Raw genomic sequence first — 15854 nt, 5'->3', positions numbered from 1 at the left:
ACCTTTCAGCACTGATGGAGCCTTTCCAGATGTTCAAGTTTCCAGTTCCATATCCACTATTGCACCCCCCAAACCATCAGAGACGCAGGCTTTTGAACTGAGAGCTGATAAGAAGCTGGATGGTTCTTCTCCTTTATTGTGTTCAGGGCAAGCTATACATGATTTTCCAAAGAGAATTTCAGATTTTGATTTGTCTGACCTCAGAACAGTTTTCCACTTTTTCCACAATCTATTTTAAATGAGCTTTGGCCCAGAGAAGACGGCAGTGTTTCTGGATCATGTTCACATATGGCTTCTTCTTTCCATGATATAGCTTTAACCTGGATTTGTGGATTTCATGGTGAACTGTGTTCACCAATGATTTCTGGAAGTGTTCCTGAGTCAATGCAGTGGTTTCCACGACAGAATCAAGTCTGTTTTTAATGCAGAGCCTCCTGAACCTTTTCCATCCTTTTGTCGCCCCTATCCTAACTTTTTGAGACGTGTTCCTGCCATTAAATTCAAGATGAGTGGATATATCTCTTGAAATAGTAAAATGTCTCACTGTCAATATTTGATGTTTTGTATTTTCTGTTGCAAAAAAGGTATCGGTTTATGAAATCATTGTAATTCTGCTTATATCTTAGATTTCTACACAATGTCCCAACTGTTTTGGAATTGGGGTTTTTAAATATAAGATATTTTCTTCTGGGAAAGCCACGTTGTTCCCCAATATGTTGCATGTAGGGGGCAAAAATGGCTTCCACACAAACCTTCCTCTTGGAGAGATTTTTCAGATGGATTCACCGGAACATTTGCGACTTTTAAAATCTGCTCCTTGGATAAGCAAATGTGAGTCTGACTCCTGTGGCTAGTGAGGGCTGTGCTGTCAGTTTCTCCGGCTGCCTGGGTCGTTACATCACTCTGAGAGGACACGCCTTTTTAGGGTGGTGACACAACCCAGGGAGAGCGCTTGGAGGGGGAGGGGTGTCCCGTAGGCAGGCACACAGACAGCAGGCAGCAGCTGCGGCGACAGGACCCGGCACCGTTACTCCGCATTAAAACATTCATACTACGACTTTTAGCTCTGAAACACACGAGGCAAGAAAACAAACCACCACTAAAATGGTTGACCGCGAGCAACTGGTGCAGAAAGCCAGGCTGGCCGAGCAGGCGGAGAGGTATGATGATATGGCAGCTGCCATGAAATCGGTAAGTAGCCTTCATCTATAATGACCTTTCTCTTTTCTTACTCATTTTCTGTGATAATTAACACGTCGACCCGCGCGTGTCTCTGTAGGGAATGCGTAAAAGCTCGCTCGCCAAGCGCCGGGGCAGCAATACGCAGACAAGGGACGGTGCCCCTGGGTGAGGGCACATTTTGACTTAAGCGGATAAGCCATTCAAAACTGGTGTATGAAACTTATGATTAAAGACCACCTTCATGTGAAAGGCATAACCGTGAGTGTGGTGAGGGACTGCGATGATAAGATTTGGGCAACATCGTCTGAACAGGGCTGTTAGGCCCTCACAGCCTATGCTCACGTTTCGCTAGTTTCCATGCAGAAATAAAAGAAAAAGAGGTTTCAGTGAAATCGAAATGAGGTTCAGTGGAAATCTCTGATTTGCAGTAAATCAGGGGTGGGGTGGGGGGTGGTTTAATCGGCGGTGTGCGTTGGTTGTCTGAATGCGGACTGTTTGATCTTGGGGCGGTGCCTTTCGCCGGGCTCCTTCACACACGGCCAGGCTGCTTGAATTGAACAGAACCGAAGGGGAAGAATAAGCACAGAATAACGACTGGAGGTGGCGGTCTTTGTCTGTCTTGGTCAGATTTTTCCTAACGGTGAAGGAGTACCACAGGGACCCCGCCGAAAGATGCGCATACTGTTGGAGCAGAGGGCGAGCGGGGTGGTACCATGGTGATGCGAGTGACATCGTAGGCTGCGCTTACGGTCGTGTTCCGGTTTTACCCGACATAATGAGCCTTCTATTTGGCGTCAAAATGCCAATTTAAAAAAAACGATTTTTTTTTTTTTTGGTGGGGGGTGGGGGGCTGGATGTTGGGGGAAGCAACCAGGCGTTGCTGCCGCACATTTGGCGCATTAAGAGAGGGGCAATGTTGGCTGAAGGTTGATCGCAATCGATTTGCGCAGAAGGAGCGCACAAAACACAAACCTCGCAGACGTGGGTGTGTTTGTGGACGGACAGCTTTCCAGAAGAATCGCCGTAGATGTCATATTGCAGCAAATGGCCCCCATTCTTCTTCTACTTCTTTTTTTTTATTTATTATCAGAGCATGACGAAGCGCTTGTGTTAATCGATGCCGCGTAGCAACCGCATCCCTGCGTCCTCGACCTCTTACAGCAGGTTCCCACACAGAGGCGTGCCGCAGCATCTGCCAAGCTGCAGCACAGGCCCACCCGTAGTGCACCATTTCACATGCAGCGCTTTATCACTGCTTCACAAAGGCTCCATCTCACTGTGTCAGGAGTGTGTGGACAGTGGGTCGATTTAGGACCGGATAGATTCCCGGTTAAAGTCATTCACATCTGTGTGCATGCTCCCTCATTAAAAAAAAAAGACTGTTTCTTCTGCTATACTGGCTTTTCTCACAAATAGTGACATTTTTATTATAAGTACGAACTCAAGAAGATGGAAGCTATCTGCTTTACTTTGATATGACAAAATGAGTAGTGTTGGCTATGTTTTTCTCTAGATTTGTGCAAATTTCCCAGATTAATAGACATAGAATAGTCAAATCTGTTTGCTTTTATTGATAGTAGAGAAAGCCACACGGTACGCATCAGCCTCAGCTCCAAGAGTCAACAAGTAAGCTGTCAGAGTGTTTAAAGGCCACGCTGCACACTGCTCTCCTGGACCGGCCTGTAGTGGTAATGCCAGCAGGGGCCCGGCTCCACCCCTTCCCATTTGTGCCGAGTCAGAGAGACAGAGCTGCCCCTCACCCAGCCGGCCTCTCTGCAGAGCCGGGCAGCGGGGTGTGTCTGCTGCCTCGCCCATCATTTCAGGGGAATCCCTTGCCACTGCAGACATGGCAATCGCCCCGGTGGCAACGGATCTGATCAACCACGATGACAGCACTGCACCCGCCCTACCAGTTTAACACTGAGAAACCAGGCCTGGACACTGCGAGTTTTGATGGGCTCAGCATAAAGAAGAAAAGAGTCAGCTTTACTGGAATAGATAGAAGTTAGTCTCGTCAGTAGGAGACAATCTTTTTAATGACAGGGAGGAGGAGTGGAGCTAGAGGTCAAAAAGCAAGCATATGAGGCAGGTTTACTTGTCCAACAAGCATATCCCGGAAGAGATTCATAATCTGATGCCTCTGTTTTGTCCAAACCCGCTTTGAATATGGACATGAAAGCAGCATTCACTTCTAGTAAGCAGAATGAATTCACAAGAAAACTACCTGTGTTTCATTTGCTGTGTTTTGACTCTTGTCCATCATTAAGCATCTCAAACCCCCCCACTCTCAAAATACAATGCGGCAGAATGATCAGGCAGCTGCCACTCAACTGTTCGACTCTGTGTTGATGGTCTAAATGTTAAAAGGACCTCTCCTCAACATGAGACGGCCTCCGCTAGTTTGTGGCTCCTGATAATCAGGGTGCTGCTGTTATAAAAATATCACAGATATGACAGAACGCCTGCCCCCCCGCTGTCATCACTGTAGTACATTTTGACAGCGTATGGTGAATATTCATATTGGAAGATCAGTACTACAGTGTGCATGTCTAATGAAGGTATTACATCATGTTATCCACGTGGGTGCAGAGCGGCAGCCCTTAGATGTTGTAATGACTGCTTCTCAAAGGCCTGACTGAGCAGCTCGATGTGAAAAATGCTTTCATACTCCCAGAGGAATGTTGCTGGTGTTTTTTTGCATTACGTGCGTTTCATGTATGTTTTAGTGGGAATCCGTTTTCTAACTTCAGGGGAGCTTTTGTGAAAAAGACGCAGCTCATTTTGAAGCATACTGATCTCTGGAGTCTGTTTATTCTTTCAAAGTTGTGGAGCAGCAAAAGCAAATGCAGCAAAGCCGAGCATGTTGGGTTTTGCTGCATCCAGTTCAGGTTTGACTCTGACTCATAAAGGGACACTTTTACTTTTTGTATAGATCTCAGTTTTTAAGCAAACATCTATACAAAGAACCCCAAACCACATTTACGTAGGCTGTGTACAGTAACACAATTAAAGGTTAGGTTTTACTTTGTGTCTTCCTTTTACTTACTTTCTCAGTAACTTCACACTTTATTCATCACACTTATGGGCTAGGATTAGGATTTTCCACTGTTCTATAGAGCTCTTGCACATTCACAGTCTAATTTAACCAAGCTGCTGCAGCCACTACTGTACGATCTGCTGATTTGACTCCATTAGTCTGATTTATCGTTCACACACTCTTGTGCACTCATGCACACACTCACACCCCGTTGGGGAGCTTACATCTTTGTCTAAGGGAGTTCATGGCACAGATAGCCAAGGCTTCCATCGTACTTAATGAGCCGAACGCATTATTCCTACATGGAAGTTTGTTGAGTACATTAGCAGATTTATTGCTACTGCCGCCGCTATATATGGAACGTTTGATATGTTATGGCTGTGCAAGTTTCTGCTCTTCAATAAAGATATTAGGATGCACATAAAGGAACCAATACCTGCATAATGGAACAGTTAATCAACTGAATTAGGCTGCAAAGCAGTAAGAATAGCTGTTTATTTATTCAAGTACACAGTTTCTTACACACATATAAGCTAACTGTAGATAACAGATTCATAACAGGTCCTTTATAGTCCATACAAATAGTATGAATGCTAAATATGTGGGCCTGAGTGCTCAGCAGTAACCACTGTGGAATGATTGCAGAATAATAGTATGAGATATTAAACTATTACAGGTTGTTGTTACACTACAAATGTCCATCTATTGGAACTGCAAACGTTGTCCACCACCACACACTGATAATAACTAATGAAGGTTTGTGTTGCGGATATGAATCACCGACCCTGCTGGTTTAATTTCACCGGTGGCCTGACTTCTTAAACAGGGTAACGTTGTAAACTGAGGCGGTTTAAGGCTCCCACTTAATTCTTTTTGTCATGAAGCTGCAGCAGTTGAAAAAGGGTCCGTTCCACAGGTCTGAACCATTTCCACGTCACTTAACTGAAAACGACTGGAACCAGTTTCCAGCCAACAGCCAACGTTACCAGCGTGTACGCCGAGAGCCACTGGAGCCGGCGTTTTTTCTCCGCATTGTTCGTGTTGTTAACAAAGAGAAAAAAAACTTTCATGTATCTAATATATCCCTCTACATGTGCCCATGGTGCCAACAGCAGATTTCAGTTTCTTATTGTTACCATTACGCTTATCTGAGCTTCAAGTTCAAGTTCATTGACAAAGCGCATTTAAAACACCTTCTCTTGACCAAAGTGCTGTACATTTAACCAAAAAAAGCAACGAAAAAAAGCAGGGCAGCACAGATATTTAGAATAAAGACTCTAGCATTAATGCAGAAATCTGAACTCTCATACAGAATAAAAAGCCAAGGAGGGAAGAAGTGTTTTACGGCAAGACTTAACAACAGAAAAGGTTGAATCCTGCTCAACCTCCAGCAGTATTTGAGTCCATAATTTCAGGGCTATGACAGCAAAGACCTGGTCTCTGTGCTCCAGAGCGCAATACTACAATAAAAAAGTGGATCTTAGGGATCCATAAGAGTTCTGAAAGATACATTTTACAATATATACTTCTACCTCTCAACATTTCTTTTTTTTTTCCAGTTAATTCTCACGTCATTGTTTTGGGTATCGGGATGCATCAGACTCCTATGTCTTCATTTCTTTGGAAGAACAAAAGCGTCAGTCCAGTGTCATCTGAGGAGTTTTCAGGAGGGTTTGAAATGAGTTTGTCTCAGTGGTGAGTCACAGAAGTACTACGAAAAACGCCCACCGTCCCCACCTACACGCAGCACCACCCGGTTCATCTCACGGCATCTAACAGCCCGGCGTACATTTGCAGCAGCTCACCAGCAGCTTATTATCCGGATGTCAACTTTTCTTACTCGCTGCCACCAAGTGTGGGGACATTAATGCTGGCAGCATGTCTGTAGCCAAACCCTCAGCTGTGGAGTAGTGAAGAAAGGCCAGCTTTAGATGAGTATAAACATGCAGACTGATGCCCACATTTTAGAAAATGTACATTCTTACGCCAAAAATGCTGCATTTGTACTGGATTATTGATACTAGTTGGATGTCATTCCACTTACCTTCATGGAGGTTTTGGAGCACGGACTGGGACCAAATCCAGCTCAGTTACCCTGTGGAGTTACTCTGTAAACTGTGGAGTTAGAGCAGTGTAGCACATTTAGTGTTGTTCACCAAATGATCAAACGTTTTCAGTGTCTCAGGGAGGCGTAAAGGTAAAGGCACAAAGTTCTTAGCAGAGCAGGCCGTCTGCAGCAGCATGAACACAGAACAGAAAACTCTTCTCTTAGGGACAAAGACAGAGAAACTATACCTTAGAACTGTGATAGTGCTCTGATAGAGGTAACACTTCGAAAGGCTTGTTGTCAGATTTGCAACCAGTTTTTTGTAAATAAGAACGTAAGAAATGCACAGGATACCTGAGCCTGATGGATGTGTTTTATTGTATTAATCTGATATCCCAACAAACACTTACAGTGTGTTTGGGTTATATATGAGAGGTTGTTCTGCTTCCAGTGCAGAGAGCACAGAAAAGGTTGCTAACCATCACCGGTGCCTCCTACAGATGTAACCTGGTTAGTTTTAGTTGTCTTTGGCTAAAAAATTGGTCGAAACAGTCAAATATGACGAAGAAGAAGCAGATGGAGACAAAGGACTTTAACGATACTAAACTAAACTTGGAGCTATTGGCTGGACTGGATTTTTATCAGTTGCATTATTCATAACAGAGAGTTAACAAACTTTGACCCCGAATTACCCAAAATTCATCATGGTGGGACTTCAGAGTTGCATTGGTTAATGTAACCAATGGAAAAGGAGTCACTCTGTTGGACCCTGAGCATCTTTTTCCAAAATAAGTTAAATTAAATTATAAATAAAGCTTTAATTTAGTCACATATTGAACAATATCTATATTTTGGACAATTACTCGGATATGATATTTGTGAGTGATAATATCAGTAGAAGCTTAAGCTTTAGATTTTAATGCTACACAATAAATTACTGACTTTTTTATGTTTTTTACCTACTGTTAACTCAGTCTTTAGTCTGATAACTAACTAACTATCTAGACGTCCGTTACTAGCGCTCATCATCTCGTAACTTCTTTCTGGTTTTTCACTTTAAAGCCTCTGCCCCTTAAAAAAACAACATTTTTATGCTCGTTACTGCTCTTGGATGTTTTACCCTCAGTGGACCGAGCGGCGTTTGAACACAGTCTGACACTAGAAAGCAGTTAGTGGTTCACAGGCTCACTTACTTCAAAGATGACAATCTCCCAATTCAGCTCTCAGATGGGCTTCTATTCATAGATTCATTAATAAGATGACGAGACAGCAAGATGTGGCAGCAGTTTCTGGTCATATCCACCCTTCACAGATGGTATATTAATATTAAAATCTTTCTATATGGGGCCGCAATCACCTTTCAATACCGCTCAGAGCGACAGTGACAGGTTTACCACAGCATGGTGATGCTCCAATGATCGGTGAGAACTCAGAGGCAGGCGAGGGGATTTTTGGCCAGGGGTTTGTCGCCGTGTTTTGTGCCCGTAGAAGACAAGCTGTTGCTGTATTACTTTGGCACATTGCAGGAGGAAAATTTGTTGGGGATTTCATTCCCTTGAACAAGCTAACGAGTTTATTGCAGACCTTGAAGTGTGCAGCGTCAGCCTCTGTTCCTGGCAGTCTGTGACAGATTACTAGTAATGCAATTACACAAGTCAGCATCATTATTACCAGTGATACTATTAGTTAACACATCATGAGTCTTCAATGACTCACAACTGATGCGAAAGTGAGGAATTTGAAAGAAAATCCAGTTCATGTGAGGTAGTAGTAGCTGACATTAGTTGGGATCACAGCAAAAACTACGGACATATGTGAAACGTAGCAACTAGGGTTGCTTGAAGGCTGCTTGTCAGCATCTTCAACGAGGAGCACATACGCTGCCTTGCTTCTCTTCCTCTCACCACTGGGGCTCTTTGTGGCACATTCAGCTAACCCTGTTCACGCCACTGGTGACGTCAGGTCGTCCAGGGCGCCTTTGTGCTCCACTGCCTGAAAGAGGGTTGGCAGGGGGGTGGGGTCAGTCACATCAGGTTAGGAGAGAAGGGGGTGCGTGAGCAAATGAGCAAGAAAAGACAGAGAGAAAGCATGGAATGCAGAGAAAAGGGGAGCCGTGGGACTGTGTGGGACATATGAAGCTTCTGGGAAGCTTCATAATGTGGACTGTAACGTATTAACGCTGTATTCCAACGGCCACACACAGCACAAGTTGTCATAGAGCAACTTATTGATCGTCCTGGCTGGCCTGTGTTTGTATGAACACGCAGTCGTTTGGAAGTTTGACTGCCTTGTGAAAGGATGAGTCACAACGGAGCACAGGCGCGATTGATGAGCATTATGGGTAGACAGAGCTCCATTGTCATCCCCGCTCCGCAGCTTCCGCCGGGGCTTTCTGCTCGCCCTGCAGCACTTCTGAAACAAAGGCAGCCATGTTTGTACAGAGTTGTTCAGGCCCTGTTTTTCTGACCTCTGCTGCTCCAGCCCTGACCTCCTCTTGCTGGTTACAACTACTGTAGGTCGTGTACTCCGATTGTAATTTAATAGGCTGAGATAAAGAGCGCCGAGGCTGTGTTCTCTTGGGCTTTTATGCAGGATTGTTACGCAATGGATGCCTTCCTATTGTTTGGATGCCTTCATACCTACAGTAAAGAGGTCATTTAAGTTATGACAGAGAATCTTTTACAACATCTTGTGTAGTGACAGTCTGTAATAAACAAGAATAAAACTGGAACCTGCATTGCTGAATGAACTGAAGTAGGGCAAGGCATAGTGATTGTTTAACTGTGTAAAACAATTTAGGTTTAAGCTCAGGGTGGCCCAACAGAACAGGATGTAAGATAACCAAATAAAAGGTTTTGCTTCCTCCACATGACATGAAAGTATAATGCTCTGAGAGCAAGTTAAAGTCATCCGTCATAGGGTAACAACACACATTTTCAGTCAATCTTTTAGATTGACAACAGAACCAGTGTCCATCATCTGGTGACCATGAATATCCACCTACAAGACCAAGAGTTTTAAAGTATGTGAGCGGGCCAAAAATGCAGATATTTTGCCAAACAACAGCCTGAATACGATTAGTCTTTTGGGTATTTTGCAATAAACCATGAAAATATGTTAATTGTACAATTACCGTACAATAAGTGATCAATTGATTTATTATTTGGGGAGAATGATCAAACAGAGTCTGCTGGCCTTTTTTTGGGGGACAACCAATGCCTCTACTTTATTTGATGTCAGCCCATCTGTTAGAAATCTGAGAAAAGCGGACTTGATTGAGGGACTGAGCCACTGATCAAAGATGTTTTTGGACGTTTTCATGATCAAACAACCATTTATTTGATCTAACCGTGAAGAGTGATGCTCAGACAAACTGGTCGGAAAGACTAATCACCGTCTTTGCGGCTCTTACAGGCGTCTGCAGGGCAGTGATGGAGGGGAAGAGGTTGTGGTTTTCTTCCTCATTCTTTCCTCACCCTCCACATTGCAGCTTTCACCACGTCGTCAGCCTTGTGCTCGCCTTGAGCAGCTTGTGGCCTGCATCTCCAACAGAGATAGAGAGGCTCTCACAAACAAAGCAGATTTTGCAGTTGCCATGGAAACTGGAGATTGCATCACTGCTTGCTCTTTGCCCTCCTCTCCCTCCCTTCTACTGTTAAAGTATATATCAAAACTGACTGCACAGAGTTGTACTGATAGACGAGTGCAGAAGCATGATTAAATTAGACATAATTTGGCATATTTTTGCATCAATACAGACAATACAGTTACAACTTCCAAACAGGGATTAGCAGCTGCTGTGCACCTCTGGAGTCAAATCAGGCAAATTTACTGCGTTTACACCGTGTCAGTGACTGAGGAAGACACTCAAGCAAACAGTCATCCTTTACATGTGTTGCAGATGCTGCATGCGCACTGTTAGGCGGTACAATATTTTCAGTTGGTGAGTCAGTCCACCTCAATGATTAAGACTGAAATATCAAAAATGATAAAAAAAAGTGCTGATTTGCACAAAATTTTCCAAAGAGATTAATAACCGACAGAAGATAAAACCCCCAGAGTTTGATCAACGATTGAATCGATGATAAGATTTTGATAACAAAGGGGCGATTTTGTAGTTTTTGTGAATTATTCTGGCTGCCATCCACCCAATTTTTCATACCTGCCTCATCCAATTCAGGGTGGCAGGGGACCTGGAGCCTATCCCAGCTGGCATCAGCTGGCAGAGGGGCACACCAGGTCACCTGTCCAACACAGGCTCAACAAGCAAACACGCTCACTGTTGCATGAAATAGCTTAAAAGTTTGGGCAGACATTCATGGTCCCAAAAGAATGAATCAGTCTAAATTCAGTGATCCCCTGATTTTTATTTTAGTCACAGCAGCGTGTGATCGTAATAATGTGAAAGTACTAATCCTCCTTAATATACTGCAGACATTCAGCTGAATCCTAAGTGTTTCCACCACTATGACGTGGCTTGTTGTAAAACTTTGCACTCGCACGTTTAGGCTTTCTCTGAACACGACTAAGTGTTCTAACGCAATGTGTCCAATACTTCAGTTTACAATAAAAAACCTGGAAAGCTTTTAATGTTCCTATGTCCAGCATTATTGATATTTAAACCCTAGAAATGTATATATTCCTTATATGTAAATAATTGCAGCACGATCTTTTCAGTTTTTATATATTTTCATGGTGGACAGTGTACAGCTGAGTCAAGGCTTTGCATAGAGCTGTTTTCCACTGATCGTGTGTGTGTGTGTGTGGGGGGGGCTGCTTTGCTGTGCGCGTGGAACTCAGTTAAAAAAGAAAGTAACAAAAGGCTTTATCCTCAGAAAAGATATGTAAAGATGCCCCTGCTCCACAGTCCCAGTGGGGTAAAAGGGATTAAATCCTTCAGTCAGACAGAGGCCTGTCCAAACAAAACCAGCTTTCAGAGCTGCGGACAGCCAATCAGCAGCCACCTCAGGATGACGTCAGTGTCCCGAAGTGCAGCTCACTGCTCTGGATGCAGGGACTGTTGTCTTGGTGGTTGTCTCGGGGCTACATTCAAGCTGTGTGTTTTACCTTGACAAATGGATGAATACATCCATCCTTTTCTTTGCTGGATGAAAACTGTCCCACTTTGAATATTACAAAGACATGTTTTAAAATATTTGAAAGAAATAGAACCGATAAGCATATTCTTCTCTTTTCCCCATTTGTTTAGGTCACAGAGCTGAACGAAGCGTTATCCAATGAGGAGAGGAACCTTCTCTCTGTGGCCTACAAAAACGTGGTTGGGGCGAGGCGCTCATCTTGGCGCGTCATCTCCAGTATTGAGCAGAAGACGTCGGCTGACGGCAATGAGAAGAAGATCGAGATGGTGCGGGCCTACCGGGAAAAGATCGAGAAGGAGCTGGAGGCCGTCTGCCAGGACGTTCTCAACCTCCTCGATAACTTCCTGATCAAGAACTGCAACGAAACGCAGCACGAGAGCAAGGTGTTCTATCTGAAGATGAAGGGCGACTACTACCGCTACCTGGCTGAGGTGGCCACGGGGGAGAAGAGAGCCTCGGTGGTGGAGTCCTCCGAGAAGTCGTACAGCGAGGCCCACGAGATCAGCAAGGAGCACATGCAGCCCACCCACCCCATCCGCCTGGGCCTGGCCCTCAACTACTCCGTCTTCTACTACGAGATCCAGAACGCCCCCGAGCAGGCGTGCCACCTGGCAAAGACCGCCTTTGACGACGCCATCGCCGAGCTGGACACCCTCAACGAGGACTCCTACAAAGACTCCACTCTCATCATGCAGCTGCTACGAGACAACTTGACGCTGTGGACGAGCGACCAGCAGGACGACGAGGGAGGAGAGGGCAACAACTAAAGAGCCCGCAACGTCATTCTGCCAAAACAACACAACACGCGCTCACAAATGACGACAAAATAATAACAATAGGTTAAAAAAGTTCTTAATTAAAAACAAAAAAAATCGGGGGGGGGGGAGGGGGCGATGGAACATCGGCGGCCAGTTTAGCCGATGCTACTGATGCGGCTGCTGTTCTTTATTTTTCCACAAATTAAAAGTGAAAAAAAAAAAAACTAGGAGAAGGGAAGGCAGGTTTAGTTTGAGAAATAAGCTATGATTAAAAAAAAAACAAAAAAAAAAAAAAAACATTGGAACCCCCCCTCCTTGACAGCCTCCGCAGCATTTGCCAAAATACGACTTTAGCAGGAAGAAGCACGCCGCTCGTCGCAGCGTGAATATCGGGGTTACGATTACCTTCACACTGGCAGAGACTGGTCTTATCGCGCAAATGAAGCTGAGCTGTCTTTAGTGTATCCAGCGAGGGGAGGAGCAGTCAGAAATTGAGTGTCGATGCTTGAGCAGCAAGAAAATTAGCGTAAGCTTGAATGTCATGGCCTTGCTTAGTGAGAAAGACAGACAAGAGTGAGAGCAGACGGGTTCCTGAGATGAGAGGCGGGCTCAGAGAGGTGTAGAACTTCCATCGCCTAAACTTCAAACCTACCGGCATCTTTAGTTGCACCGCACACATGACCGTCGAGTGAAAAGCAGGTTGTCTCTGTGGTTGAGGATAACATGGGGAAAAAAAGAAGTTTTTGTTTGCTTTGTGTCAGGTGTGTGTCCAGCTCAGTCACACAGTCAGTCATACTGTAACTTAAAATGCAAACTCATAAAGTAAACTTAGTGCAGCTTGTCCCTCTCATGTGCTGATGTGCTTTCTTGAATAAATTAACTGTTTTTGGACACCTAATTCGTATTGTCAGTATTGTCATTACTGTAACGACCCCTATTGACTCCTTATGTTTGTGGGGAACAATTTGATTAGGATGGCAAAATTCAATTGATTAAATTCATTCTCCAAGGTAACGGCTATCTTTACAACCAATCAGCGGGATCTCTGCAGAGGCACCTGTAACCACAGACCCAAACAATAAGCTACGAATAATTTGTTAACAGAGCACATGCATTGTTAAAGTGGAAGCTGTACAAGCAGATTTGAGGTTTGTGGATTTACTTTGTCTTCAGTTTATTCTTGGTCAAGAAAATGCACTTGCCTATTATACTGTCTCTTCAGTGTAAGATGATAACTGCTCCAATATTCTCCATAATACAATATTGTGCATGCTGGTGATGTATTTATACAGTAGCTTCAATTTATTAACTTATACCGTAGATGTTATGTATTCATATGGACATGGAATTATTAGACCTTAATCAGATTCTTTTCTATTTATTTTCTTTTTATTGCGATTGTTAGCTAGACCTTATTTTAATCTGTGTTTTCTTTACTCCATTTGCTGAAGTACACTATACCAAAACAGTGATTGTTAACAATAAATTGATCTGTTACGGACTTTGGTATGGTGACATGCATTTCTTGATAAGGGGGACTGAAAGGGAAGATTGGCTTGCATTGCTTACCCAAATGCCACAAAGGAACATTTTTAACGTAAGGCTGCACATCATTGGCTGGCAGACGGGAGTCGTGTAAAAAAGAAGGTTCACCTTCTTCAGATTCTTTTACATATCAGGGCAAAGATCGCCTGGTCCTTTTCGGGTATTGAAATTAGGACAATGCAAGTTCAGATGGATAACGACATATTCAATCATGTCATCATTCATGTAACAGAAACTAAGTACACCCCATGATTCAACAGCCTTAGCTTGAAGTAATAGTTTTCTGTATGACTTTATCAGTCATTCACATCATTGTGGAGGAATTTTGTTGCACTCTTCTTCACAATGTTGCTTCAGCTCATTGAAGTTTGCAGCGTTGGTTTATGCTCAGCTCTCTTAAGGTCCCACCACAGCATTTCAGTGAGGTTGAGGTCTGGACTTTGACTGGACCATTGCAACACCTTGATTCTTTTCTTTCTCAGTCATTCTGTTGTAGATTTGCTGCTGTGTTTGGGATCATTGTCCTGTTGATGAGCCAGTTTCAGCCAAGCTTTAGCTGTTGGACAGATGGCCTCACATTTGACTCCAGATTACTTTGGTATCCAGAGGAGTTCATGGTGGATTCAATGACTGCAAGGTGTCCAGGTCCTGTGGCTGCAGAACAAGCCCAGATCATCAGTCCTCCACCACCGTGCTTGACAGTTTATATGAGGTGTTTGTGCTGATATGCTGTGTTTGGTTTTCTCCAAACGTGCTGCTGTGCATTATGACCAAACATCTCCACTTTGGTCTGGTCTGTCCAAAAGGACATTGTTCCAGAAGTCTTGTGCTTGTTTAGATGTAACTTTACAAACCTAAGCTGTGCTGCCATGTTCTTTTTAGAGAGACGAGGCTTTCTCCTGCAGCCCTTCCAAACAGGCCATACTTGTTGTACCGTCCTGAACTTTAACATTTAACATGCTAACTGAGGCCTGTAGAGTTTGAGATGTAGCTCTTGGGTTTTTTGCAATTTCTCTGAGCATTGTATGGTTTGACCTTGGGGTGAACCTGCTTGGAAGATTGTCGGCTGTCTGGAACGTTTTCCACTGATGAATAACCTTTCTCTCTGTAGAATGATGGACTCCAAATAGTTTGGAAATGGCCTTAAACCCTAAGATTAGTTCTGATGTCTTACCTCCTTGGCATTGTGTTAACACACACCTGAATGCTCGAGACCAGCAAACTGGCTAAACTTCCGCTTCTATAGAGATGTTCACACTTAATGATGATCAATCTTAATTCCTATGACATTACTAAGGGTGTACTTAGTTTTACACTGACTGCTTTTACAATTTGGTGCAGCTCTTAAATGACGACAGTGTAATGTGTAAACTGTTGTTGTCTATCTGAGTTTGCATTTAGCACATTTTTAGGCCTGGTGGGTACCAGATGATTCTCTTTTCTTTTTGTTCTTACATGTAAAACCCTTTTTAACATGACATTTTTCAGCCAGTTTTCAGCCAACAGAGGTGGAACATTTCATCCTCCAGACGCACAATATAACACCTCAAAGTCCTCCATTTAGAAACTAAAGTGTATTTTAAGGTAAAATCATTTTCAGCAGGTATTAGGAGCTTACTGTTGCTCTTTTAGTGTTACTTTACTCAGAAATTCTCAATGGGAATTCTCAATGGGCACAAATAGTTGAAACTGACACCACACGTTTTGATGTGGTACAGCAGGAGACTTATTAATATTCCTTAGTACGTTTGTGAGATGTTGTTGATGTATAAATGCCACAAATGACACAGCACTAAAGAGAGCAAACTGTTTGGGAATTCAAGAATTCCTTAAAAAAGAAATATAGCACACAAACAAAAGTGTGATGGAGGCATCGTTTGGAGTGGTGGCAAACTGGTAAAACATATTCTCAGTTTATATTCTCAGTGCTCCTCTTAGTAGATGTGTCACTGGAAATCTACTGTGGCGCAATATTACGCTGAAGTAAGCTCATCAGTTCTCAAATCTCAGGAGAGTTAAGCTCAACTGAACGGAAACTAGTCCTTCAGTGATGGGTATACTGACTAAAATTAGGTATAACACATGCACACAGAAAATTTGATGGGTCATTTCTGAAAGGAAGTAAAATGACTGGATTGAAATTAATCTGACCACACTGAAAGAGTCACTGAATTTTCCTACCTCCG

General features: G+C 43.5%; 1 protein-coding gene across 1 annotated transcript; it reads left to right on the top strand.

The window, feature by feature from the left end:
• The first annotated feature begins 937 nt into the window (after positions 1–937).
• Positions 938–13021, top strand: ywhag1 (3-monooxygenase/tryptophan 5-monooxygenase activation protein, gamma polypeptide 1). Its single transcript, XM_072375057.1, has 2 exons — positions 938–1191; positions 11476–13021. The coding sequence occupies exons 1-2, from the start codon at positions 1105–1107 to the stop codon at positions 12130–12132; spliced, it is 744 nt and encodes a 247-aa protein (XP_072231158.1). The 5' UTR covers positions 938–1104; the 3' UTR covers positions 12133–13021.
• Positions 13022–15854: the final 2833 nt, after the last annotated feature.

The sequence above is a fragment of the Leuresthes tenuis genome, unplaced genomic scaffold (genome assembly GCF_036924035.1).
Source record: "Leuresthes tenuis unplaced genomic scaffold, fLeuTen1.0.hap1 SCAF_21, whole genome shotgun sequence".
Lineage (NCBI taxonomy): Eukaryota > Metazoa > Chordata > Actinopteri > Atheriniformes > Atherinopsidae > Leuresthes > Leuresthes tenuis.
This window is presented reverse-complemented; position numbering and strand designations above follow the sequence as displayed.

Excerpts from the sequence above, each read along its gene's own strand:
- ywhag1 (XM_072375057.1), top strand. The coding sequence starts at position 1,105 with ATGGTTGACCGCGAGCAACTGGTGCAGAAAGCCAGGCTGGCCGAGCAG. Across the intron at positions 1,192-11,475 it reads TGGCAGCTGCCATGAAATCG|GTCACAGAGCTGAACGAAGC; the intron begins GTAAGTAGCCTT and ends CCATTTGTTTAG.